The following is a 27,490-nucleotide window of genomic DNA, read 5'->3' as shown; positions in this document are numbered from 1 at the left end:
AAAAATACTATTTCAAAAGTTAAAAATGTATCTCTTTTCATGCTTTTTTCAGCTTTAATCTTGGTATTTTTATATTTATATTTGAGCACAGAATAATTATATTATATTATATTATATTATATTATATTATATTATATTATATTATATTATATTATATTACAGTAAGGTTATGTTGGGTAATGTATTTGCTAGCTCAAACAAACAAAGAACAACACAAGTTTTTGTAATAATAATTTTAATAATATTTAGTAATGTAAAGTAAATGTTAAAATATGTATATACAAGTATTGTTCATCATAATATATAATATATGTGATAAAAGACATTTGACTGTCTTATACTCTCCTTGTCTAATGTCATTAACTGGTGAATATTTGTGTCTTTCTGCATGACATGAATGTTAACAGTAACATGTCTTTCAACCATTAGGAATCTTAATCCTTCAGTGGCTTTTGCTCATGCATTTAAAATTTCCGTATTTGAAATTTACACTGCACAGCTAATGTAGTTATTGAAAAGAAATAAGATTTTTATTTAAACAATGCATAATTGTTAAATGCCTAGTTATTGATGCAACATAATACATCGTTGTACCAAATTAAGTTAAACGTTTAATAAAAATAATATTTGCCTTTAGTTTGTGCGAAAGGGAGCCTAACCATTTGTTTCGGAATTTAATAAAAGTCCCAAACTTGCTGATTGACCTACGTATAATAGTGCTAAACATAAAATATTTATTGTTTTATAATTACTTAAATTGTGAATAATTACATTCAACAACCCTAAACATTAATCCCAACCCTACTGTATTGTAAGTGCAAGTTAATTCATTTGACTAAGTACTTAAATGTATAATTATAGTCTAGCATGGACACCTTCTTTTCAGTAAATTTCTTGTTTAAAGCAGATCTAAATATAAATGTGAGCTTTATGCTCAAACCACAAAAGTAAATGTATGAAAACACGTCTTCTTTTTTTTTTTTTTTAAATCTGTGTGCATGTTTAAATCTCTCCACAAAGACAGCAAATCATTGCCATTTTGACATTGTGGGGACATTTCATTGGTATCCACAAGGAAAACAGATTATAAATCAAACCAAATTGTTTTTAGCTTAGTATCAAATCATCATGCCTATGTCAAGTCATCCTAATTATATAAAAACAAGTGTGTCTGTGTAACCACTCACCCCTGTGAGGTTGGTGGTGGCCTGTGTGAGTCAGCAGTATGTGTGTGTGAGGTAAACCACACTGCTGCCCACAGACTTTACTCACTCACGCAGAAGCCTCCCCACTCTGACCACACACACACATGTCCCAGTCCTCTCATGCACCCCTATATGCTGTCAGGGTCAGCAGAAAACAGATATGCACCACAACAGATGACATGGAGCTGATGTAGCAACTTGAGGATGCGAATTATTCGTGGCTGAATAATCATCTATTTTTCTGGTTCTTTCACAGATGGCAGAGCCAGGAGGTGACTCTACCTTTCTCACGTTGGTGACCTTGATGCTTTTGAAGGATCCCAGAATGAAGCTTTGGAGATGGAGGTGATAGGGGGTGTATTTGGTGAACAGCAGACAATGTTAATAAGAGCACACAAAATTACCCTACAGAGGTTTTCAGGAATGTTTGAGTGCCCCGGCATGAAATGAGTACACCGTCTTTGAAAATGTAACATTTTGAAACCATTTCTTAGCTAATTAGGACAGTATATATATCGGCGTATATTGTATTTATTAAATAAGAGTGTGATTAAACTAACATCTTTAGGTTAATAAAAATAAAATATTCAAATTACATTGAATATGCAATAATAATTACAGCATGCAGAATATTTAGTTTGCTTCTTCTGGATTTTTCTTGTTGATTAAAATTATGATTTATATTTCTTCTAACATATGGTGCACACACTTTTGCACCTTAATCTTAAATTATTTTTGTTAAAATGGCTAAAATTTTAGGTTTAATACTGAGAAATCTAAGATAAAACCAATAAATCAAAGGATTGAAAGAATTGATTAAAAAGCGAGGCAGGTGTTTCTCTGACATATCTGTCAAGGTGAACTCATTTATGCTGGGCACTTTTGAGGGTTTTTAGATGTTGTGCATGCAAACAAAAAAAGGCGAAGAGGAAATGGAAGCACCATTGCTGCAAGAGGAAGAAAGAGAGACTGTCGTTTGGGGTGAGGTAGTAGGTTGTATAGTTTGAGGGTTTAACCCTTGCTGTCAGATAACTATACAACTTACTGTCTTTCCCGAAGTGGCCGTAGTGTCATCGCTCCACAACAGGAAGGACGTAAGCATAAAGCAATGACATATTCTAGCATTATTGTGTGCAATGTTTTATGCTTGATGAAGGATTATAATAAATGTAATAATAAATGTATTAAAAATATGGCAAATTATCAACTTCACCAACTTACATAACATTTTTTTTTTGCATCATAATCTGTTTTTATCTGCTTTAAAAAATTGTATATATATATATATATATATATATATATATATATATATATATATATATATATATATTTTTTTTTATAAAGGATAAAGATTCTATATATATATATATATATATATATATATATATATATATATATATATATATATATATATATATATTTACACTTCCACAATTTAAAATGGTTTTAAATTGTATTGAATTTATAAATTCATGGCAATAAATATTGTATGCACTGCATAAAATTAAATATATTTTAATATATCTGTAAAATAATCCATCTATTTATTTTCTATTTTCATTGCTGTCTGTTTTTGGAGATGGAACATTATATACTTGTTCACTGAGAAATTTAACAAAATTAAGTTTAGGAGTTTATTTATTTTAATGCATTAATCAAATACTGGGTATCTCAATATGGTATGAAATGTACCTTTTCCATAAAGAATATCTAAAAATATTGACATTGAAAACAATACCTCTTATCATTTTACTTCTAAATTCGATCTTGGTTTAAGCTGCATTACATTAGACATTTGCAGTGGAACAAGACAAAAAATAAGAGCATGAAGCTGAGCAAAGCATTTTTTTTTCTTCAATTTTAACACAATGTGTTCTAGCCAATAACCTTCAGCTAAATCACAGTCACAACTGATTTGCATGAACATTTTTGAGTTTTGGATTCTACAAAACCTAATTGTTCAAAGTTGCCAGGAGCTAATTAGTACATTGACAGTTACAATACTGCAGATTTCAACATTTGTGAAAAGAATTCTATAAAAAGTGGCTGTCGTGGTATTGTGGATTATTGAACAGTGGTGTTCGGACAGGGTGAGGTAGTAGGTTGTGTGGTTTCAGGGTTGTGTTTTTGCCCCATCAGGAGTTAACTATACAACCTACTGCCTTCCCTGAAGGGCAGCAAAACATCTCCAAACAAAGTTCACATACATATTCCTTGTAGGATTTTAATTATGATGAGCCATTTAAAGTTGCATGAACCTTACATAAAGCACAGGTGTGTATACATTAAATCAGAATAAAAGTTAATAAAACCAAATATTTCAAAGATTGCCTGCTTTTTTCTTTTCTGAAGTTTGATAGCAGCAAAGATCAAATGTCAAGGTAATTTTATATTTTACTATAATTTCTAACGTGTTGCTAAATCTGTTTTAAGTCTCTCTTTTTTTTGAGTCTCTCTTCTGACATAAAATGTGCATATTTGAATAGTATCCACAGCCAGTGCAATGAAATGACTTGTAGGACTGTAATTATGATACTTTAATTGTGCTTTTGCATTGTGTTTGAGGCTCACAAAAGCTCCAGTCCCCATTTACCTTTATTAAAATGGTCATTATCTTCCACTTTTCTGATATTGTTATCTATAGAAGAGACAGACAAAAGGATTCAGAAGCACTCAATGGTGAATGGACAGAAATGTAATTTTTGGGTAACTTATTGCAGAATTTAAAGCCTTAAAATGTCTTAAATCACAGAAGAAGGTTTTAAAAGTAATTGATTAATGTTCATTATTGTTACTTGTGCTGTAAAAAGTGAAAGTCTTGTTCAATATTTTAATACACATTAATATGTGCATGGTTTCTGGGAGGCTGAAAAAGATCTGTGACTTTAGACAAATATCTGTCTGAAAATGTCTTCATATTATGATGTTTGAATACATTTGATTTTTCTAAACCCATGCGAGGAAATTTCTGTTCATCTTTAAATCTTAAATTTGCACACTTTTCTGTCAATTCTGAAAAAAAAAACTTTGTATCTCCTCCCATTATCGTTTCATAAATGACTATTTTGATTTATAAATCTTTAGATAGAATAAAACAACAAGACATAACATACTAAAAGCATTTTTAAAAGTTTTTAGTAACACAATTAATTTATTAACTTTTGTAAAATGAATTATAAACAGATTGCGTGTTCCATTTAAAAACTACACTTAAATATTAACATATTATTTTTTCATCAAATTATCGATTAAACCTTAAAAATGACTTAATGAAAGCCCTAAATTTACCTCCAATGTTGGGGAAAGTTCATCTTGAAAGTAAAGCATTACAATATTGAGGTACTCCCAAAAAATAACTAGTTGTGTCACTTGATTACTTTTTATGGTAAGTAATGCGTTACGTTACTTTTTAGTTACTTTTGCGTTACTTTTTCTGACCTGGGCTGGCTGAGGCTTGATCTTTTTCAGAAAATAGAGGAGATTGTGATTAACTCTGTGATTAACAACACACTGTTTAACTTTCATTTAACTTAAAAAAAAAAAAATTTATGTGGGATAATGCGCAGTGCTGCAGTGGGTAGCGCTGTCTTCTCACAGCAAGAAGGTTGCTGGTTCAAGCCTCTGCATTTCTGTGTGGAGTTTGCATGTTCCACCCATGTTGGCGTGGGTTTCCTCCGGGTGCTCCAGTTTCCCCCACAGTCCAAAGACATGTGCTGTAGGCTGTTGGGAATGCTAAATTGTCTGTAGTGTATGCGTGTGAATGAGAGCATATGAGTGTTTCCCAGTGATAGGTTGCAGCTGGAAGAGCATCCGCTGGTTAAAGCATATGCTGGATAAATTGGCGGTTCATTCCATTGTGGCGAGCCCTGATTAATAAAGGGTCTAAGCCGAAAAGAAAATGAATGAATTAAAGCTGAATCGCAGAGGCAGTCACAGGTCTTCTGCCAGGCTGGCTTGTATAGTAAATAAAGCATGGCCATGGCTCCAGACGGCCATTAGCTGATGTTAACAGCTACAGCGGGTGTAGGCAGACTGACCTTTCACTGCTGCACAATTTATGGGCATTGGCTGGCAGATCTCCACAGGAGCGCCTCTAGACTGGCACTCACTGGAGAGAAATAGCAGCCGCAGAGTGACGGCTGGGTCACCTTGAGAAAGTTTCGCTTCTTAGGAAACAGGTGTTATGCTTGCTTATTTTGTCAGCATTACCTGAGGGAACCCAAGACGGTTATTGTTACAGAACTATTTTGTTATGCACATTAGGGTAATCCACAGAGGGTAAGGGTTTAGTGTTATTCCCGTGTGATTTTTCGCTTTCATGCACATGGTTCTTTGCTTTCACAAAGACTCTATTAAACAGGCTAATAGAATTATGATCAGCCAGTATGGGATGCGACTGGAGCATCAATAGGAGTGGGCTTTATATTAATTTAAAATGCATACAATAAAGTTAAAGTGGATTAGAAATGTGAATGAATGGACAAATACGGATATTTGGTCACTTTATATTGTGGCGAATAGGTGATCGGTTATTTTTTGTTTTATTTTTAGGCAGACAGGTAAAAACCTATAACGAAACGTTTATTTTATTGTCACATTTAACTCACTGATGGTCAATACAGTAAGAAAAACGCTGTACAAGAATTATATGATTAATTAGTCCTCACTGCATATATTTTTAATTGTATCTTCAACTAAGTTAATCATGTTCTAACTTCATTTGAAAAGTTAGGAGAGCTGTTTTAAGTCTGTTTTAAGTATATTGAGTTAACTTAATATAAGTTCAATGGACTCACAAGGTTAATTTGATTCATCTTATAAATTTAAGGCAACCAGGATTTTTTACAGTGCAAACATTAGTGGTGATGTCTAATGATGATGAATGTAATGCATAAAATGTGTATTACAGCAGTATAAACGCAAGTCGGATGTGTTCAAATGAGAGAGAACGATGGGTAAGTGGATGCCAATAACTTAAAATTACTTTTGCATATATATTCTCATACATACTACATGCACACAGAACAGTATACATGAGTGCAAGCCTGCACACACACACAAACTCAGTAGGCCAGAGAATTTGTTTAATTTTTGAGGTTATGGATGATGTAATTTGTAATTTTAGGTCAGTTAATTGTAATTTAGGTTTAACTCACATCAATGCTTTAAGGCAACAATATTTTTCTTTGCATTGTAAAAATATTTAGAGAAAAACAAAGAATTAACCAGTGCATCTAAACTTTTACAAATACAATAACACTATAATATAGCTGTGCTTAGGGTTTTTGAACTGCAGTCCCCAGGGGGCCATCGCTATAGGGGCTCTGAGAAAATGTTTGGAAAATTGCAGATTTTTTAAATATTTAGTAAACTATTTAAATGAATTGAAAGTGATTAAAATATAATAAAAAACCTAACTTAAAAAAGTCATTGGGTTAAAATGAGTAAAATAATTAATTGGAAAGTAAGAATGTGATAGATTAGGATAGACTAAAATTTAACAATATTATTTAAAATAATATTTAGACCACTTTAAAATGTTTTCACACGATTAATAATGATGTCCTACTGGGAAATACGTATATTTGTGATTATTAGTTTCAGAACATCACCAATAGGTGGCAGTAGAGACGCTTTATTGTGACGGTGTATTATTAATGTGGTAAAATCACTGATCTTCTAATCTACATTCTTATTATCGTTCATTGTGTAAAACCAGAGCAGTAACTCTTTGACTAAATGACTAAAGGCTCTTTATTGTGTGTAAACATACTGTTTTAATGATACATCATACGCCGTATTAACGTTAATTGTTTCACCATTCATTATACGCCACTATATTATTCGACATTCAATAATTCCATCATCGTCAGCATCATCATCATCTCAAATGGGATCTGTTACCCAGCAACGCGACCTTAAATAAGTAGGCGTGGCTTTCTTCGACAGCCTTGCTGTGATTGGCTGAATCTATAGGTGTGTCGGGAGGTGTGCGCTGTGTGTGTCGCGTCCGTGAGTTTCAATGCTGTCAGAGCGGTTTGACAAGCAGGCTTTGCGGTGAATTTTAAACAGGACCGTCCGAGAAGCAGCACAGCCTCCCTCGCACCGCCGACCTGACCGCTGGCAGTCTCTCAGAGCCCGTGTGTTTCATTCCTGTCCGCATGGCGGCCCGGGATTGGGAGGTAGACGCGCAGCTCTTGTAAACAAAGCGCTTGTGTAACAATTATGATCGTGCTTTATCCGCTTTTATGGCCGTGATTGCAGTACTCGTACGCTTTTAACTGGAGCAGAGTAAACATTCACATCAGAACACATGCCTGATATTGTCACCGCGGGCTTCTCATCGTGTACTCTGATGGCGAAGAATTGCGTTTGCCTTGGGTTTATCAAGATTTTCACTCTTGTTTGAAGCGAAGAGAAACTTTACAGCGTCTGTGTTGCCCTCATACGCACCTTCATGCTCTTGTCTTAAGCTTGCTGATTCAGTCAGCGAGTTGGTTGGTTTGTTGACTAGTTGTCTCGCTGTTACATGGAGTTTTCTGCAGAATAGCATACTTTTGTACAAGTAATAACATAATAATGCACACATTTATGTAACACTTTAAAAAGTGCACGGTTATAATTATGTATTAATGGTTTAGTTAAGTATGACTTTAAAATGAACTGTGTTTGTTTTACTGAAAAACTACTCGAGTCATGGGTTCATGTGTGGAAACTAAATCCAGTGTGTTAATGAATAGCTATTTAAACTGGTCAATGTGTACTAATATGTAGTCAAGGTGGTCATTACTCAAGCAGAAAGTCCTTTACATGCTGCAATTCATCATTGCTTTTTAATTAAGGTATTTTTTCATGATTACCAGTGTTGGGTAAGTTAAATCAAACATGTATTTTTTTATATAAATTACAGGTTTTAATTGCGTAATTTTTATAATTAATATTATATATTAGTATTATTAAGTTTTCAAGTTACAGAGTAGAGTAATTTGATTAATAAATTGGTAACTTGATGATTTTACTATACTCAAAATACATATAAACTTAAGTATAAAGATAAATATCTTATTTTGTATTTGAATCAGCTGTAGACTTGTTTATATTTTGATTAAAGCAATTATAATACCTATACTTTTAATAGCAAACAAATATTTCTTTATTTACCAAATGCAATTAATCAGCAAACTCTTAGAGGAAATAGTTTGCTTTAAAGTTGAACATTATGTTTCTAAACATGAAACTTCAAAAGGCATCGAGATTCATATTTCGAGTCAAGTAGTTATACCCATTTTGTTTGTTGAGCTTTTATCAAAATTGTATTTCTTTAAATAATTCAATTAATTATTTCATAATTGAAGGAATTTCAGTGTCTATTATATAGAAACGGAGAGTGAATCCCACAACTTCACTCTCAAAATATTCTTTAAATGAGTGTTAAAATTTAAAACAACTTTGAAAATGTTTCTGATATAATCAATACTTTTATTTTTTACTATATTTTATACTAATTTTGCCGTTCACTAATACAGTCTTTAAATCAAAAGTTGCATCTTGAAATGACACTATCAAACAGTGAGCAGTAACATTAGCGCTACTTTAAAACATTAATAAACACTGCAACAATTGTATTGAACCTTAATTTGAAATGTTAACAAAACTTTTTAACCCCTCAATGAGCAGTAGCATAAAAATACTTTATTATTAATTTTTAATCATCTTATTTTTGTAGTGAAAGTGTAATTTAGATTGGAAATATTGCTTTAATGTTCAGTTATTGTTTCTATTTTCTAAAAGATTTTGTGAAGAACTTGACCTTGAAGGTCACTGGCCTCTTCCACAACACACTTGTTTATTTCAAATAGAGGTTTTATAGCAAGTCATTTGATCTGCACAGCTATGATCAACATACAGTTGAATGTTTATTAATATTTTATGAACATGTTATATTTAAAATACTATATTAGTTAGTGAATTTATTGTGATTACAATCTGTTTTTGCTTGCTTGATAGTCTTTTACAATTTAGTTTTCAATTATAGGTATTTTATTACATTTTTGCAGCTATTATTATTTATTATTTTTATTTAATATTACTTAATATTTTTATTATTAAGTCTAGTTTTATGGCAGTTTTTGCTATATAATTTGTGTGTGTGTGTGTGTGTGTGTGTTTGTGTGTGTGTGTGTTTGTTTGTGTGTGTGTGTGTGTGTGTGTGTGTGTGTGTGTGTGTGTGTGTGTTTGTGTGTGTGTGTGTGTGTGTGTGTGTGGTGTGTGTGTGTGTGTGTGTGTGTGTGTGCGCGCATGTAGTACTTTTAATACATCAAAGAACAACTAGATGAAACTTTAACGACTAAATAAAAAATAGCTTGAATTAAAAAAAAATCTTACATGTCAGTTTATGTAAACATTTATTTATTTCAAATATTTGTTTAGTCTTATTTACATTAACCCTTGCTGTGCATTTTCAGGGACATGTACATTGTAATATTTAAAAAGTAAAATTCATTTTCACGTAATTTAGACTCGCTCTCACTGTTCTTCATTTAAATTTGATATTTATAATCACCTTAGTGTAACCTTATCAGTTCCTGTACCCTGACATCCTCTGCAAATCAGCCAGAAACTGTAATTTAGCATCAAAGTTCAGCACAGCTTTTGCATGCCACATATCTGTGACTGCAGGCCACATGGACTTGTCTATTCAGTTCTGTTATGTAACTTGCTAAAAGGGTCACACACGTATCTCAAAGCCTCGTGTCATCTTCCGAGCGCCTAACGTCATTGTGTGGACCCTGAGTGGGCTGAGCTTTATCAAATTAATTTATGAATGATATGTTGTGTCTGATAATCACTTACTTAAAGTAATGCAGTCTTTAAGACATCTCATTTAGGTGCTTGAATTAAATAACATTTACTAAAGTCATTCTATATAGAAAGCAGATGGTTTACTTTAATTATAAAACAATTTGTGAAAGTAATATGCCAGAATATACGAAATAATGTAAATCGGCAAATATTTACATAAAAACGAAACATTTTTGATGCTTGAAGACACCTATCATCTGTTATGCAAATACAAAACTATTATAATCTTACGTGATTTTCCACTTTAAATATTCTTAAAGGGATAGTTCACCCAAAATTGTAAAGAAAATTGAAATTTGCTCAGTTTCTGTCTTCCTGTTTAACACAAAGATATGTTGAAAACTAGTAGCCATTGACATTCTTTGTAGGAAACAATACTATGATTCTAGAAGTCAATGGCCAACAGTTTCCAACATTCTTCAAAATATAAGCAACAATATCGAAAGTAAGTGAAAAGTTTAAAAAGCCTTAATTTACATGGCTATCATTATTATTATTATTGTTTTTTTAAATACCAATATTGTGCACTGCAACTCTGTTTCGGCAAAACAAAATCAGGAACACTCAGGAGCCTATCATACACCCAGTGCAATTAGGGTTGTAACGGTATGAATTTTTTACGGTATGATAATCGTCTAAAACAATACCACGGTTTGACGGTTTCGCGGTATACGGTATGTTACAAATGTTAAAAAATAATAGAACAGTGAAGCAAATTTGACTTTTTCCAAATAATATATTTTCAGTTACTATAAACAACACTACTTAAAAAAATAAGAAAATAATAAATAATGTGTCAAAGTCCAAATAAAGTCCAAATAAACATGGTGCAAATCCTCAGTAAAAAAATAGATATAAATATTTACTATACTATAAATAGTTACATAACAAAACTAGATTCAATATGGAACATCCTTAGGTTTTATGTGCCAGCATGGATATGGTTGTCTGTGGATATGGATTTGGATGTGGTTGTCTGCAATGTAGAGAAACAGCTGCACCTTCATTTGCGTCTTTTGAAAACAGCAAGAGCAGCAGTTCGTCTTTGCTATGTCACTGTTTTGTCATGTTTCTGTGCTGCTGTGCATGCAAAAGAACTTAGTATGAGAATTATTTCATGCAAAACTTTTTTTTTGCGTTTTATTTAGCCGCGCATAAATGTACAGCCTATCTCTCATTCCGTGTTGTTCAAAAAGCTCGTTTTTGGTCCACAAACAAAAGCGAAACCTATGCTTATTGGTTGTGATATAGCGAGTTTGAATCAATCTGGGCATGGAGGAGGGACTATGCATCAATGTATCATGTCTGGTTTGTCCGGAGACACAGTGACGAGCGTTTCTTTGTCAAATCAGCGTTGTCAAATTTTGATGACGTAACCGCACTGATTCCGGAGCCTCCGAAGCCGCGAATGTTATGTGATACAGCACTGGAAAGCTGAGATTCTCTTCTTTATGCCAATCTTTGAATTGTATGAATCAGATCAGCGGATCAAAAGTTATTAAACATTTAAGAGCAATACTTATTTTTAGCCGCGGGCGGCTGTCTCTGTCTTTAAGGGTTAAAACCGTTGATATGCAATTGTTCATGGTATGATAATCGTGCACGTTCAAATCGTGGTAGACTGTCATACCGGTATATTGTTACAACCCTAAGTGCAATAAGGCGCTAGACGTGTTTGCCATGATGTGTTGCTTTTTTCCGTCCAATTTTCCCATTTTGTGCCTTGTTTAAATAGCAAATCCATTTGCACCACTTTGTGGACTCATGGGTGTGCTGGTCAAGAAAAGAGGTGTGTTAAGGCGCATTGTTGTCGCATTGCTATTTTGAGGAACTAAAATAGACTGTGCAATAGACCAGCTGAAAGCAGGTCTAAAGTCCAGCGCAGAGCATGTTTGTTGTGTGCCTTAAACGCTTACACATTGCCTTAAACACACAGGATGTACAGCAATACGCAAACATCTTTACAAATGAAAAAGAATAAAGGATTAAAATATGACAAAAATGATTACTTTCTACATATAAAAACCACTACCTCCATGCCTTCATCTCGCGGGGCTTTTTTCAATACGTTTCTTAGTGTGAAAGAGAGAGAGAGAAAGTAAAGAGACCGAACGGAGGAGGCTCATTCTTTATCCTCGAGCTGCAGATGCTCTTTTTAACGGTTTTCTCACTAGTGATGCGTTCAATTTTTCCCCTTACAAAGTCCACCTTGTAAATAGCAAATGAGCCGTGGCGCGACGCAGCTGACTCTTAAAATAAATGGGAGACGAGACTCAATATATATCCAACACAATTAAGTTAACTAAACAGTTATTGTATCAAAGAGCATTTGATCTTGGATACTTAATTTTTTTTTTTCGTTTGTGTTGTGTTGTTTAAAAATTAAAAAAAGTAACCAAACTCTCTCCTACTTCTTTGGCTTCATATCCATCAAATCAGCTGATATTTTTATATTATAATATTAGCTGATATTATTATCACATTTAATATGTTGCAGCACAGACTAAAACTTTGTGCCATGGCAATATAAAGTGAAACATCTGGCCTACATGCATGCACCTGTTCTGAGCTCCGTGTTTGCATTTCATAGTCCGTGTGAAGCCGTCTACCTTCACTTAATGCTGAGCTGTCTCTTCGATTGCACTAAACAGACAGGATGTTTCCTAGGCGTGTGGAATGAAGACATTCCTGCCCTATTGTTGAAATCCCTGCTGATTCGTTTATAAGTGCATGCATGCGGACATTAAGGTTTTCTTATCTGATGCATACAGTTTAGTTTAGTGTCCGTTTGTTGGTGTAAAGCCAGCCAAACTCCTGCACGAAGAGAAGCAGGCATGCAGGGTGTGTGTGTGTGTGTGGACTTTGGCCCTGTAAGGGGTGCATGTATTTATTGGCAGCTGGTAGAGCAGAACTGTGAATCGTGATCTGGTAAGCACTGATTTCATTCTGCTTTACTCTGTGTTTAAGTGGTGAATTGAAGGCAGTTTGTCGTTGCGCTGCTGTTGGATTTAAGTTAAGGCATCTGGTGTTGCACACAGCTGATTTTTAAAGTGCTTAAAGTAGTTCATTTTTTTGTGTGTGTTTTTTCATTTGTCTTTGTGCTTTGCGTTTCGTTATAACAATTTGGGCTCATGACAAATGAGCCTGATTCAGAAGCATACCTGACATGATTTTGTTTTTGAACTGTATAGTTTAACTAACACTTGAAGTAAATATAGGTCTTTGCATCTGGTTATATATATATATATATATATATATATATATATATATATATATATATATATATATATATACAGTTAAAATTATTAGCCTCCCTTTGTTCTTTTTTAAATATTTCCCAAATGATGTTTAACAGAGCAAGGACATTTTCACAGTATGTCTGATAATATTTTTTTCTTCTGAAGAAAGTCTGATTTGTTTTATTTCGGCAAGAATAAAAGTAGTTTTAATAAAAAAAAAATGTATAAGGTTAAAATTATTAGCCCCTTTAATCTAAAAGACTTTTTCGATAGTGAACAGGAAAAACTATCGTTATACAATAACTTGCCAAATTACCTGTCTAGTTAACCTAATTAACCTAGTTAAGCCTTAAAATGTCACTTTTAAGCTGTCTTGAAAAATTACCAGTGAATTTTATTTACTGTCATCAAGGCAAAGATAAAATAAATCAGTTAAAGGATTGAGTTATTAAAACTATTATGTTTAGAAATGTGTTGAAAAAATCTTTACTCCGTTTAACAGAAATTGGGGAAATAAACAGGGGGGCTAATAATTCAGGGGGTACAGTAATTCTGACTTCAAATGTATTTGGAAAGATTTCATCAGTTAGATTGACTGGAATGATCAGGTCTGCCTGCAGTGCATCTGCATAAAATATAATAAATTACAAGCATATGTAAATACAACAGAGCAAAGATAAAAGCAAAACAGTAAAGTAAAAAGTATCAGTGTTAATAATACTGTTTAAAAAATAATAATAACCTAAATTTACAATAAACCTTTAACAAAAATATAGTTTAAAACCCTTATTGACCTTGAAACACAATGGGCTATATGCACACAGGCTTTTAATTTTTTAGCCAGGGAGCCCAAGGGCTTTCGGTGAACCGTCTTTCCATTACAAAATTGTCCTGTTTAGGATCTGATTTCTTTAAAAATCAGCAATCTTCATTGCCTGATAGATATACGATATAAAGTGGGTCTCAGATCGGACGAGAAGCACTTCACTAAAGTCCATTTCCCCCCCGCCATGACTTTAAAATATGACAGTGTATTTCTACCCCCCAGTATTTTCAATAGAATTTCTGCGGTAACCTGTTGCTACTGATAGCGCTAGTGGTTACATCAGCCTTTCATCTTATTTTATGCTTGAACAACTAAATGAAGTCTATTTAACTGAATGCACTGTAATGGCGTTACAGCATCAGTGCTGTAAAAGCAGCCTTGTAAAATTGAAAATAGTCACATTAAGCTGTCACCGGAAGTTTATCGTTGACTTTAAAATTCTAGCTGTTCATATAGCCCATCCTTCCGTGCAATATATATGTATGAATTGTATATCTTATATAAATTATGTACTATATATAAATTATTTACATAAAAGTACATAAACTACTTTGTATTATTTACAAAATGTATTGTTTTTAATATTATTATTTTCAATAATACATAAAAGTATTATGAATTGTATGTTTTGTTTTTACAAACTAGTAATAATAATTATGATTATAAATAGAACAAACATAATTACATTATTAACAATTGGTTTAAAAAAGAAATATCTATTACTACATTTTCTTCTTATAATAATAATAATAGTATTAATAATAATAATAATTATTATTTTAATTTTTGTTTTGATGTTAAAGAAGATTTATTTTGATTGCATGGTTAGGACCGTTGTAAGTTTTCATTCAGAAATTAAAAGCATGATTCATCATAAATTAGGTGTACTAACGGTCTTGTTAGTATTAATTGTATTTTTGAGTAATCAATATGAGTATAGTGTAGTTGACTTTTGATCATACTGTGTTTTCTTTTCGGCGAATACTTTTTTACAACACTGAGTAAATTGACTTGTCTTCACAAATTAATCTTGAGTCGCATTCAGACCCGAGAGGTCTGTCAGCCGTACATGCGGTTGAGAAAGCTGGGAAGACGTGCGCTTTATCATGTGCAGAATCAATATTTCTTCCAAAAACAAACTCACATCTGGTCTGTGGTCACAGATTAATCTCTATTCTTCAGATCTGTTGCCTCTATCAGCCGAGATTCTGCCTCGTCATTGCTTGTTGGCTGATCTAATGGAAATTTCTGCCCAGATCTGTTTGCTTTAGGTCTGTTGTCCAAGGCTGGTTCTGTTTGGGTGAAAATAATGATGGGGAACACATGATCTCTATGGCCTGACTGTGCAAAAAATTATGACTAGTGACATTCATTGTTTTCTTACAGTCGGCTGTAGTTGCTACTAAAGCTGGAGAGCTTGTAAAGGTCAGCAAGGGAGGAAAGTAAAAGTGACCCTGTCTTGGTTTACGAGTCATGTCAGTTGTTGTGGGTATGTGTGGATACCTTGTATTCATCACATTGTTGGGACTAAATAAATAGGTATAGCTAGAGCTGCGCGATTCTGACTAGAATGAGAATCCTGATTTTTTTTTTTGCTTAAAATAAAGATCACGGTTTTCTCACGGTTTTGTAGATGTAAAATAAAGATTAATGTGAGTCATACAACAATAATAATATGTGTAGGTCTACTGGTGTCTATAAAAAATTCTATTCTACTTATAAAAATTCTAATGTTGATTTATGTTTGAGACATGCATGCAATCTGTCATTGACAACATTATCAGACCATTTAATTCACTGGTAAAATCAGCATTATATAGGCATGTATATGTAGGTATACTGACACTGTAAACATTTTTTATGCACAACTGTGGTTTGCTATGAAAGAAAAACATCAAATGCTTGTCGCAATCATAACTCTAAAATGCGATATGATTATTTAAATGATGTGCACGCTTTCGGTTTCATTTCCACTGTTAAATGCTGTTCATACTTCGCGCGCGGCTCTCAAACGATTACTCTGTGCCACAAACTGAGTACTATTTACAACTTTATTACCTGTTACTTACAGCCCATGCAGGTTCTGTTCACTAAAGTAGACGAGAGGGGTCTGGATTTGGTTATGGGCTCACCTAACTCCACCCCTAACCCTACTCGTCACAGTGACGTCACTCACTCCATTTGAGTGCATTGTGTCTGACATTGCATCCCTGAGTGATGCAATCTCAGCTTGTATTATAAAGGCTGCATCCAGATACTATTGAAATAGACACGTGCGTGTCTATCACTAAGTAGGGCACGCGCCCGTCCTCTCTGTGGTAACAGCTCACGTTCAGCGACTCAAGTCAAGTGTGATTTCCTGGCCGCGAATACAGCATCATATGAAGACAATTTTGGGGTGAATTTTACCTTATAAATACAGGATATGACTCTTTTAACATCATTTGGAGGTGTCCATGTCGCTGAGCAACGAATGTGACACAATGAAAAGACTCCTGCAGCTGCCTTTGCTTCTCTCCTAAACTTGAAAATATGATAGGCAGAATCGTAGAAATGCTAGATTAACATCGTCTAGGGGGTCGAATCGAGAACATGATCTTTTTTCGATTAATCGTGCAGCTCTAGGTATGGCATTACTTGTAAAATTTTATATCGTGGAGACTTTTTTTGGTCTCCATGATGTAAAAGGTTCTAACGAAAGGTCAAATTTTAGAAAACTTCTGAATGTTTTCTGTGAGGGTTGGATTTATACAAAATGAACAGTCTGTAAAGTATAAAAATTAATTATGTCTATGGGATGTCCCCATAAAGTTAGTTGTACTATAGTGCGTGTGTGTGACAGTCACACATTACACTAGGAAGATCATCAAAAAGTGGTTTTGCTAGAAAATATTGCAACTTAAACATGATGCATTAATAGTGTGAACCCTTTGATCAACTTAACGTTAAAAAAATGACTTTTTCAACTTAAAATGTTACTGAAAGCATAATATTGAACGTACTGTGCATTATTGTTGCTCGTCTCTGCCTGTCCTTTCTCATCATTTAGAAAAGCCTTGTGTGCTGTGATTGGTCAGCTATCCAGTGCATTGTGATTGGCTGAATACCTCAAGCATGTTACTCCCCTTAATATATTTGGAACATACTTCCGAAGCTGTGCTGACAGGTAATAATCTTGTCTTTGCTACCTTATCAGTTTGAGAGTGATTGTAATCCAGGAAATGCAGATGACCAAGCTGATTTATTAGCTTTGCCTGAGCGACTTGATCAAAAATATCAGTAACACTAGATTTCCACAACGTGGTAACGACTGCAGTTATAATACAGTGAGAATATTGGTTATAACTTCTTTCTTTGCGTATACATTTGGGTGGTGTGTTACCAAACTTCCTACACCGTTGTGTCAATTTCTGGGTGTGTGGTTTAAAATGCATTTTTAGGACGGCTTGGTTGATCAGTCTTAATTATTATAAGATATATCTCTTTAGGTTTGAGACTTTACCGACTTATCTTAGCACAAATAGCTTGTAGCACTCCAAAGATAAAGGAAAACAAAATTGCATCACTTGGCCCTTTAAATGTAATTCATTTAATATTAAATTTACTTTTAAAAGTTGTATATATGGGTTTTGAAAGCTATATGAGGATCACACTGTACAATTAGGTTGTATTATATGAACAAACAATGAAGAACATATTCATGACAGTATACAGTTGAAGTCAGAATTATTAGCCCCCCTGAATTATTAGCGCCCCCGTTTATTTTTTCCCCCAATTTCTGCTTAACCGAGAGAAGATATTTTTCAACACATTTCAAAACATAATAATTTTAATAGCTCATTTCTAATAACTGATTTATTTAATCTTTGCCATGATGACAGTAAATAATATTTTACTAGATGTTTTTCAAGACACTTCTATACATGTATCTATATGATGTTTAAAGGCTCAACTAGTTTAATTAGGTTAACTATGCAGGTTAGGGTAATTAGGCAAGTTATAGTGTAACAACAGTTTGTTCTGTAGTCTATTGAAAAAGAAATTAGCTCAAAGGGGCTAATCATTTTGTCCCTAAAATGTTTTTTTTTTTTTAAATTTAAAACTTATTTTATTCTAGCCAAAATAAAACTTACAAGACTTTCTCCAGAAGAAAAAAATATTTTCAGACATACTGTGAAAATTTCCTTGCTCTGTTAAACACCATTTGGGAAATATTTAAAAAAAGAAAAAAATTAAGGGGAGCTAATAATTCTGATTTCAACTGTATTTTCATCTTTGTTGACGTTAGATAATGGAAATAAAGTTGTTTGTTGTTCGTGCATTAAGCTGACAGTGCTTTAATGTTAACAGGCAAGAATTTCAACTGTAATAATGCATTGCATTATTGTTTATTATTTGTTCATGTTGATAAATACATAAACTAGCATTAACCAATTGAACCTGGATATACTTAAAAGTGTGACCAGTTTAAGTATATTCAAATATATATATATATATATATATATATATATATATATATATATATATATATATATATATATATATATATATATATATATATACAAGTAAATCTTAATTCCTAATGCAATTTTAAGCATTAATTAAGTCAAGTATAGAATAAATGTAAATTTTTTTGAAGTAAAATATGTTCTGTGGTTCTTCCCACTACATGACTTGTCAACGATTACTTGTTCTGTTTATTTAATCGGACTCTTTGAGGATTCCCTTTTGTGCATTCATTTGTCTTGTCGATCAGCTGTTGTTTCATAATCAGTCTCAGTCGATGGATGTAACATCTGTTGTGTACAAGGCCATGTTGTTTCCTCCTGGTCTGTTGAGGTATGTGTGTAGGATAGGTTGTGGTTGGGAGGTGTGTATGAGGGTTGGTTTTGCTGGTTAATAACTCAGCTGCTCTCCATGGGCTCGTTTCCATTACAGCAGAAACTGGCATCTCTCCTACACTTCCCTTTGGCTCCTGTTCACCGTCATGAGGCTCAAGTCATGTGTATTCGTGAACATGTGAATGTCTGGGTTTACACTGAATAAATATAGTAGCCTGGGCTTATCACACTCTGTCTCACATCTTGAGACACAATTACATGCACAAATGCGGATCGGTTAAAGGCAAGAACATTGCATAATCTTGTTTATATTGTGACAGTTTTATTGTTGTTGACTTTTTTGTCTTCTAGAAAACTAAAGCTTGTTCAATCCCCCCACCTATATCTCACAATTGTGAATTACTATCTCACTACTCAGATTTTATTCTTAAAATTGAGATTTTTTTTTGACTAAAGATTTCTTAGCAAAATTAAATGCACCTTATTGCCATTTGGACATAATTTGACCAGTTACATTTTTTTATACTTAGTATTGTAGATATATGCATACACACACACACACACACACACACACACACACACACACACACACACACAAACATACTAAATTAACCTCATCAACAAAATAAAAAGAATAAATATAAAATAGTGTAAAAGGTTGCCAAGCATATTTTGTCAATGATACATAATCTCTTGAAACTCCAGCCATTTACTTGGTACTAAAAACTCTTCGTAATTGAAGTGCACATGTTAATTTTTCAATTTCTTCAATTTCTGCTATTATTTTGAACCATTCGTCTTTAGGTGGTGGGTCTTCTTTATACCATTTCCAGGTTATAGATTTTTTACTTGTTGGCAATAATATCTTAGATATCTATCCTCCTTTTCAAGTTTAATAGCAATATCTCCTAGATAAAGTACATTGAACAATGTAGGAATATGAAGATCAAAAATATATTTGATGGCAGAATGCACAGTTTCCCAAAAGCTATCAATTCTTGAGCACTACTAGAATATATGCACATGATGTGCCTCTTCCACCCATGTAATGATTTAATTTTTAGTGTAATCAAAAAACTAATCAAATTTGTCCAACAAAACTCATGCCACAGTCTTAACCTTGTTAAGGTATGTGGGACAGCACATATTTTAACCCATTGATTTTGATTCAAAATAATGCTTATTTCCTGTTCCCATTTTAATCTTATATAGTCTGTTGAGTGTCCTCTAGAATTAATTATTGCTCTATATAATTAAAAAATGTACAAAAGCAAGCACATCACTCTTAACTGGGTGCTCAGCCAAAACACAAAAAGTGCAAATTATATATTCAAAAAAGCTGCAACACCAAAGCTCCAAAAATGCAAATTTATTAAATTAAAAAGGCTCACACAAAGTGTGTAACGTTTCGAGCACACGGCTCTTCATCAGTGATCATCACAGTAAGGTGCTCCTTTTTGTATACTTCTGGATCACATGATCTCCTACTATCTCACAACAAGAAAAAAACAAAAAAAACTTGCACATTTATAAATTATACAATTTAGATATTCAAAGCGAAAATACTAAAACAAACCATAATATTGCATCACAAAATAAAGAAAACAGAATATACCTGGAGACAACAAAATATACAAATCTATATAATTCAGAATTTCTTTTAGTCAGACTTTTCTTGTATGTCTGAATAAATATCTTATCAGACTGATTGTTTCAATCCCCATCCGATATTTCTTTCAATTTGTCTGGTTTAAAGAAAAAAAATGTGAATTGAAAGGAAAATAGCCAGAATTGCAAGATACAAAATCTAACTGCATAATATAGAATTAATTGAAATATACCTTACTTTAAAACTGTGGAAAAAAAGACAAACATGAAATGAAAAATAAAATCTTTAATGTTTGAGAGAAATGTAAGAAATAAAGAATCAAGAGATTTGAATTCAGAAATTAGACAATTTACCTTGAATGTTTTTCATTAAGAGACAGACAGACAGACAGACAAAGATAGATAGATAGATAGATAGATAGATAGATAGATAGATAGATAGATAGATAGATAGATAGACAGATAGATAGATCATATAAAACAATTAAGTTCTCCAAAAAACTCAAAAACTGTGTTAGTTGAACTCATTTGAAAAAAGTATTTTGAACAAACAGCAAAAAACAGCATTTTTTGAGTGTACACTGTAAAAAAGACTGTGTTCCACACAATTGATTTTTATTTGGATGACATGAAGGAATTCCTTAATTAACTTATTTAAGTAAGCTTATTAGTTTTTACAAATTTAAGTAGATTAAACATAAAAAAGTTTTGTTCTATAAAAAGTTGTCTCCCCAAAAAACAAAAGTCCATATGTTCTGTAGTAGAAACTTTTGTCGCTGCACTTGTCTGTGCTTGTTTTGTCAGGTCAGAATAAGGTGTGAGTGAGGAAAGATTGTTTTGCAGCGTCTGCAGGTTTTGACCAGCGAGTTGAGTCTCAGCTCAGGTTTCAGATAGTTTCAACAGCTGGAAACCGAGAGATGCGAACAGCTGGCTAAGATTTTGGCTGTTCCACTCGAGTCAAATCTACAGAGTGGAGAAATCAGGTACAACTTTAGAAAGCTGGACAGCTTCCTCTAACAGACAAAGCTGGAAAATGTGATTCTCTGCCAAATGCTGATTTATGACCAGATTCAGCAGGAACAGCTTGTCTACCTTCTACTACTTTTTTTAGCACAGATGACACTGCAGCAGAGGTAAAGCGTTTGTTCTTTACACTGTTACATTGAAGGTAAAGTGTATTGTGACTTCTTAGTCCATTTTAAAAGATTTTGATTGCCGAGTCTGGCATTGGTTAGTGTTTTCCGTGTCACTGCTGTAAGAAATTAAAGGGTTGAGTGGGATGCCATTATAACAGTTATGCACAAGACCCCTTGAGCTGCCATAAAAGTTCCCCGGAGAGCTTCTGAAACCATTTGAGTGCTTAATTCTTTTGTTGTGAAAACTTATTTCAATTTCAGCATCAAACGAACTGCTTCGCAACTAGAGATGCAATGATACGATTTTATTTTGGTCTAAACTATTTTTATTAAACAACTGTTGGATGATTCCAATGAAAACAGTTGTCATTTACACCATGTTGGCATTTTAAAAGTGACCTATTTTAAAAGAGAAAAGTTCAGAAACACATTTGATGCATCAATAATTATTATTATATTTCATCAAATGCTTGGATTGAACATATTTAACACTAAACAGGCCAACATTACTATTATCAGCTGTTTTGTGCAGGCTTCATTTTGTTTTAGGAATTAATTTTTTGGTCTTAGTCACGATGATCTCTTTAACTGCTTTTGACCTAGACACACCCTTCAAAACCCCACAGTCGTTGAAGCACTCGCTCGACCTCTCTGAGAAGTTCCCATGGCAGGAGGAATTCCTGTGAATTCATGTGATGAAACAGGCCAAAGCCTTTGAAACGGTGCCCTCGTGTCTGAATAAGACACTGTGATAACTGAGGCCGGTGTTTCTGTGGTAACGTTTTCCTCAACACGTTAAGTTTGCCACTCGTTTAGCGTTGCTTTGAATGGACTTTCTTCCAGACACTATAGTTTCACAGAGCGCAGGTTGCAGTTTGCATACCAAGTACATACTGACTCTCCATTATTATCACAACCTAACCGGGCTGTTTAATCAAATCGACAACATGAGCACAAGGCAGTGAAACAGAGATTTCAAACGATATTGGGTTCTAAATACTTTGACATTAACGTAAGGTTGGTCCCCTCTCAGCTATAGCTATTATTATTCAGGGAAAGCTTTTTACAAGTTTGTTTTTTAGTGTTTTCTCTCTTTGTGTAATAGACAGTTTTTGAGGTCAGACACTGATAGGCATTTATGAGTATATTTGTTCCAGTTGATGTCTAAAGTGTTTGATGAAAACCCCAGTCAAAATACTTAACAAACTTGTGTAATCACATCTTTGATTTGTGCACTGGTGCACAATCAGAAAGAACTTTCCCCAAACTGTTTGGGAAACAAACTGACATTTTTCCAAAATGTATTTGTGAGTAAAATTCAATATTTTCTCTTCATTTGAAGTAATGGGCCTTCTAGCCTAAACCCTGAAAAAAAGCCTCATACCCTTACCCCTTCTCCACATAACCTATAGCTGTATACGGACAGGTATGTTCTTCTTTCTAAGACTTGACAATGTAATTGTTGAAGTGATGCTGGTATGCTGTTGCTTTGCATTGCTCAGCCATGCACTTAAAATTATGTTCAATGATAAAACAATGTTCATCTTAAATTGTTTGTTTAAATTCACCCCAAATAAATTGTTTACAGCCAGTTAAAAAATGTAGTAAAATCAAAGTATATTTCATTCTATAAATCTATGAATTTTACTGCAAAGTTTGAAACGGTTTGTATTTGCTGCTTGTCCATAATGCTTCCACATTTTAATAATGTCACCTATAGCAATGGTGTCAACTTATCTTATTCCCTATGTTTGAAGAACTGTCTATGCAGCTCACAAGGACAGGTGCTTGATTCTATACACTAATTGCAGTGGGTGTGGTTAACACACCTCAATTCAATAGTTTCAGGTGTGTCATAATGCCTTTGTCCACGTGGTGTATGAAACAAACACACTGTAAAAATGCTCCAAAACAGAGTTTTAGAACTGTTTGAGAGGAACCATTTTGGGTTCCTTAAAATGTTTTTTAACAATTCGTTAGGGTGAAGAACATTTTAATAAACTTTTATTTCACTGTAAATACCATTTTCTGGAATATAAAGTTATATGTTAAGATCTTCAAATTCCTTTTGGAACCGTCAATGTCAACGAAGAAGTGTTATTTTTAAGAGTGAAGGTTAACCGTAAATTAATTGTTCAGGATACTAATCAATTCCAGCAACAAACAAACTGCCTCTCAACTAGAGATGCAATGATACGATTTTATTTTGGTCTAAACCATTTTATTAAACAACTGTTGGCCGATTCCAATGAAAATCATGTCACTTACACCATGTTGGCATTTCAAAAACATTTAAAAGTCATTAAAGGTGCTTGTCTGTTGTTTTGTCTTTCCAGACTGATGATTGATTCAAATCTTGCCGTGGTCCAGCGCCATGGTAGATATGCCGAGCCTCTACAGTCCCTCGTCCCCTCTGGGAGACCCGATTATGTACAGCCCTCTGAGCGGAGAGCTCATTGGTGACATGCAGGTGCTGGAGGACATCTCTCAGTCTCTCAGCGACGACACCTTCAACTCCTTTCACATGCTGGACTACCAGAACTGTGACACTGCAGTAGACAACTCATCGATATTAGGTAGAGCATATAAACAACACTATCCTAACAATAATCAAGAGCAAAGATTTTTTTTGCATTCATTTTACGCTATTAAAAATAGTTGCACAATTTCAAACAAACGAGCAAGTTTTAACCTTTAACGATGTGAAACCTTATTGTTAAATGCTAAAAGCCAAATCAAGGTAAAGCACAAGATTTTGTATAAGATGTGTAAGAAACTAGTCCCACAGCTGAGCAGTTTGAGGACAACTACAACATAACATGTGCACAATGTCTTTTAGTGTGGTAACCATATAAGCCATATGATTATTATAAAATAAGGCACACCCGAGGTGTAACAACTAAAATGTCAATGTCCCCTTACTTAAAACTACTCAAAAGCTGCACAGAAACATACAAACGATTAAAAACGGTTTTAATGACTCGTCTATTAAGCAAAATTTGTAAGAGTAAACATCTGAAACGCATCTGGGTCAGTATTAAAGTGTGAAACCGACTGGATATGTGCTTTTGTCTCGTAGATGTCTTAACTCCGGCGTCTAGTCCGTCCTCAGAAGTGTTCTCAGCCAGCACGGGTCAGGACGAGAACTCATCCGGATCTCTCACCCTCGAGTGCCGCGTCTGTGCCGACCGGGCTTCAGGTTTCCACTACGGAGTGCATGCCTGTGAAGGGTGCAAGGTAAGCGAGTATGCAACGCGCACAGTGGAAAATTGTCTCACCAGTGCCAGGAGTCAATATCAAAACAGCACACAACTTTTTGTCCTGATTGCCATTGGTAGTGTTACACTTTCATAAGCACAAATCTGTCCGGGACACAAAACACTTGGCTCGACAGAAAGCACATGAGTTCCTGCGGTATTTTCATAGCTGCTTTTGCATAACGTTCCCTCGAGGCTTGTTCCCCCTCTGTAAAGGTGAGGTGAAGCGTGTAGAAGAGCTGTTGCTTCATGTGCTTTAGCCAAATTCATCATAAGGACTTACCTTAGTACAACACACCATGGGTGATTTGAGCATGGGTCACGGCCGCTCTTTTTGCTTTTAAAGGTAACTAGTGGCACCCCAGATATTGCCATGTGCTATGTGTTTTTCTTTTTTCAGCTAGAGCAGACTTTGACCGTTGGCACCCCTTAGAGTGCAATTAGACCAGGACAATTACAAGTGAAGGTTTATTGCTGATGTGGTTTACCGCTTATGTAGCACTTTAGTGAGACTAAAAAAATCTTTATATACGTTTCTCTTTTTTAGGTTTCTCACCTATTTTACCCATTTGTTAAGATTTAGGATAAGTCTTTTGTGTCTCCAGGATGTGTCTGTAAAATTTCAGGTCAAAACACCCAACAGATTATTTATTATACGTTTCAGTATATTGAATTTTCTGCTCCGAACACTATGTATTGTAGCTGTTTTTGGGGTTCCCTTGTGCCTGTCAGAGTGTTCCTCGATCTCTGGCTGCATCAGATAAACAGCACAATGACAGACATGAAGGAAGCAGATCTCACGTAATGTTTGTGAGAAATAGTACAGTAAGATCTTTTCCAATTATTATTTTATGTATTTGTTTTGGACGTAATACCGCAAGTTGAGTCGCACACAATGTCGTTATAAACCTCATGCATTAATAATGCACACAGCGCGCGCATTTATCTATGCACTCTTTTTTGCACGGCCAATGTCACTGGAGACACGTTAATATCCACTGCTGTATGGACATCCGTTATGTTAATGTACACAATAAACCTGATTTAACGTCGTCAAATGATGATTGTAGCGCCTTCTTTTAATTGTACTGACCCGCGGCTGTGGTAATAAAGACGGTTTAATTTTTAAAACGTTTTAAGCTTGTACAACTCATTCTTGATCATAATCATGATGATTGATAATCACAGCGAGCTGAACAGATCTTTTAATCCCGGTTGCTTTGCGCACGTCCTGTCTTATGGACATGATTATATGCGTTACTATGGAGATATGTTAGTACGCGCTGTCAATCAATTTGGTGGGTGAGATAACTGCACTTCTACGTCACATTGTGATGGGCCTCAAAATGAGAGAAGAATTTAAAAAATAAAGAGACTCATTGTGTTTTTATCACCCCCATATGACTGTGGACACACTGTACCTACACACAGTTCTGTCCAAACAGCTCCTAAAAGATGATTTTCATTATAGGTGGCCTTTAAGGAATCATGGTAGGTGCAATTGTATGGTGGTTTAATCAAATATTGTATGAAGCTGTTCTTGCACGAGCAGGATCACCATACACCATCTTTATTCAGTTCAGGTCACTGCTTTCTTGGTTTATGTGCCTCTTGTTGAACTAATTTTCGTGCTAGTTAATCATATAATGTGAGATTTTTACACCGTGTCCTAACTACTTATGATGTATTAAGAAACAAAAGCTGAAAACTGTTCTTCCATGTAAACTTGGAACAACGATTGGACATTTGTCTTGTGCATGATTTTGCACTCTGAAAATGACAAGCAAGATTTTTGATGCATTTTTAATGTAAAGATATTAAAACGTTACCACTCAATTATTCACATGACAACTAGCGTTTTAGAAAGCTGGAAAATAGACATATCAGTTACCTTATTATCACTTATTATAATGTGCTTGTTTAAACCAAACTACATAAAAACAAATAGTTGTAATATTTAATTTTAGTTTAACAACAAATCAAAATAACATTTGACAAAAGAGATTTGGAATATTTTTTCAAATAAAATATTAAATTACTATGAACATGTTAAAATGTGATTAAAGCCTTTTATTCCAAAAATGTACCTATTGGTAAACTGCTCCATATTTAAACCATCTAGTGTAACACAAAAGGGCCTTCAGTACTAAACACTTAGTTGGATCATAAGTGTCTGCAGAGACAAAGTGCTTCTAAGTGTTTGGTAATTTTGTTGAAAAAAGCAATCAAATGTACTTTTCTGCCTGTTGAGTCTTGCTTTATTAGATCTAAATTTCCATAGTCTAAAAAACTATGAGGTTTGAGGTGCAAAAACCCCCAGATTTTTGTAAAACCCCCAATGTTGTTTTATAGTAAATAAATGACAGCAGCTAATGAAGCCACACAAAATGATGACTGCTCAAAAATACCTTCAACTTTCCTGTGTCTAAAAAGAATTTGACGACCCCGGATTAATGAGGGGACTAAGCCGATAAGAAAATGAATGATTAAATGAGTTTTTCTATAGATGCTTTACA

The 27,490-nt window shown here is 34.0% G+C and overlaps 1 protein-coding gene and 2 non-coding genes across 23 annotated transcripts in view; all 3 read left to right on the top strand.

Moving 5' to 3' along the window:
- The window catches only part of pparaa (peroxisome proliferator-activated receptor alpha a), a 78,587-nt gene that overhangs the window by 29,728 nt on the left and 21,369 nt on the right, over positions 1-27,490 (top strand). For 9 of the 21 annotated variants that reach the window (XM_073946334.1, XM_073946324.1, XM_073946322.1 and 6 more), the window contains 4 exons: positions 1,462-1,550; positions 3,850-3,911; positions 24,054-24,293; positions 24,797-24,954. In XM_073946334.1, the coding sequence (XP_073802435.1) occupies positions 24,092-24,293; positions 24,797-24,954 (360 nt within the window). In that variant the 5' untranslated portion in view covers positions 1,462-1,550; positions 3,850-3,911; positions 24,054-24,091. 21 annotated transcript variants of the gene reach the window in all.
- mirlet7a-3 (microRNA let7a-3) lies at positions 2,171-2,277 on the top strand. The gene has a single exon (NR_029978.1). It is a non-coding gene; the product is annotated as a microRNA let7a-3 (primary transcript).
- Positions 3,287-3,380, top strand: dre-let-7b (microRNA let7b). Its single transcript, NR_029982.1, has one exon. It is a non-coding gene; the product is annotated as a microRNA let7b (primary transcript).

This window comes from Danio rerio, chromosome 4 (genome assembly GCF_049306965.1).
Source record: "Danio rerio strain Tuebingen ecotype United States chromosome 4, GRCz12tu, whole genome shotgun sequence".
In the NCBI taxonomy this organism is placed as follows: Eukaryota; Metazoa; Chordata; class Actinopteri; order Cypriniformes; family Danionidae; genus Danio; species Danio rerio.
The sequence above is the reverse complement of the archived record's forward strand: the minus strand, read 5'-3'. Positions and strand labels throughout refer to the sequence as shown.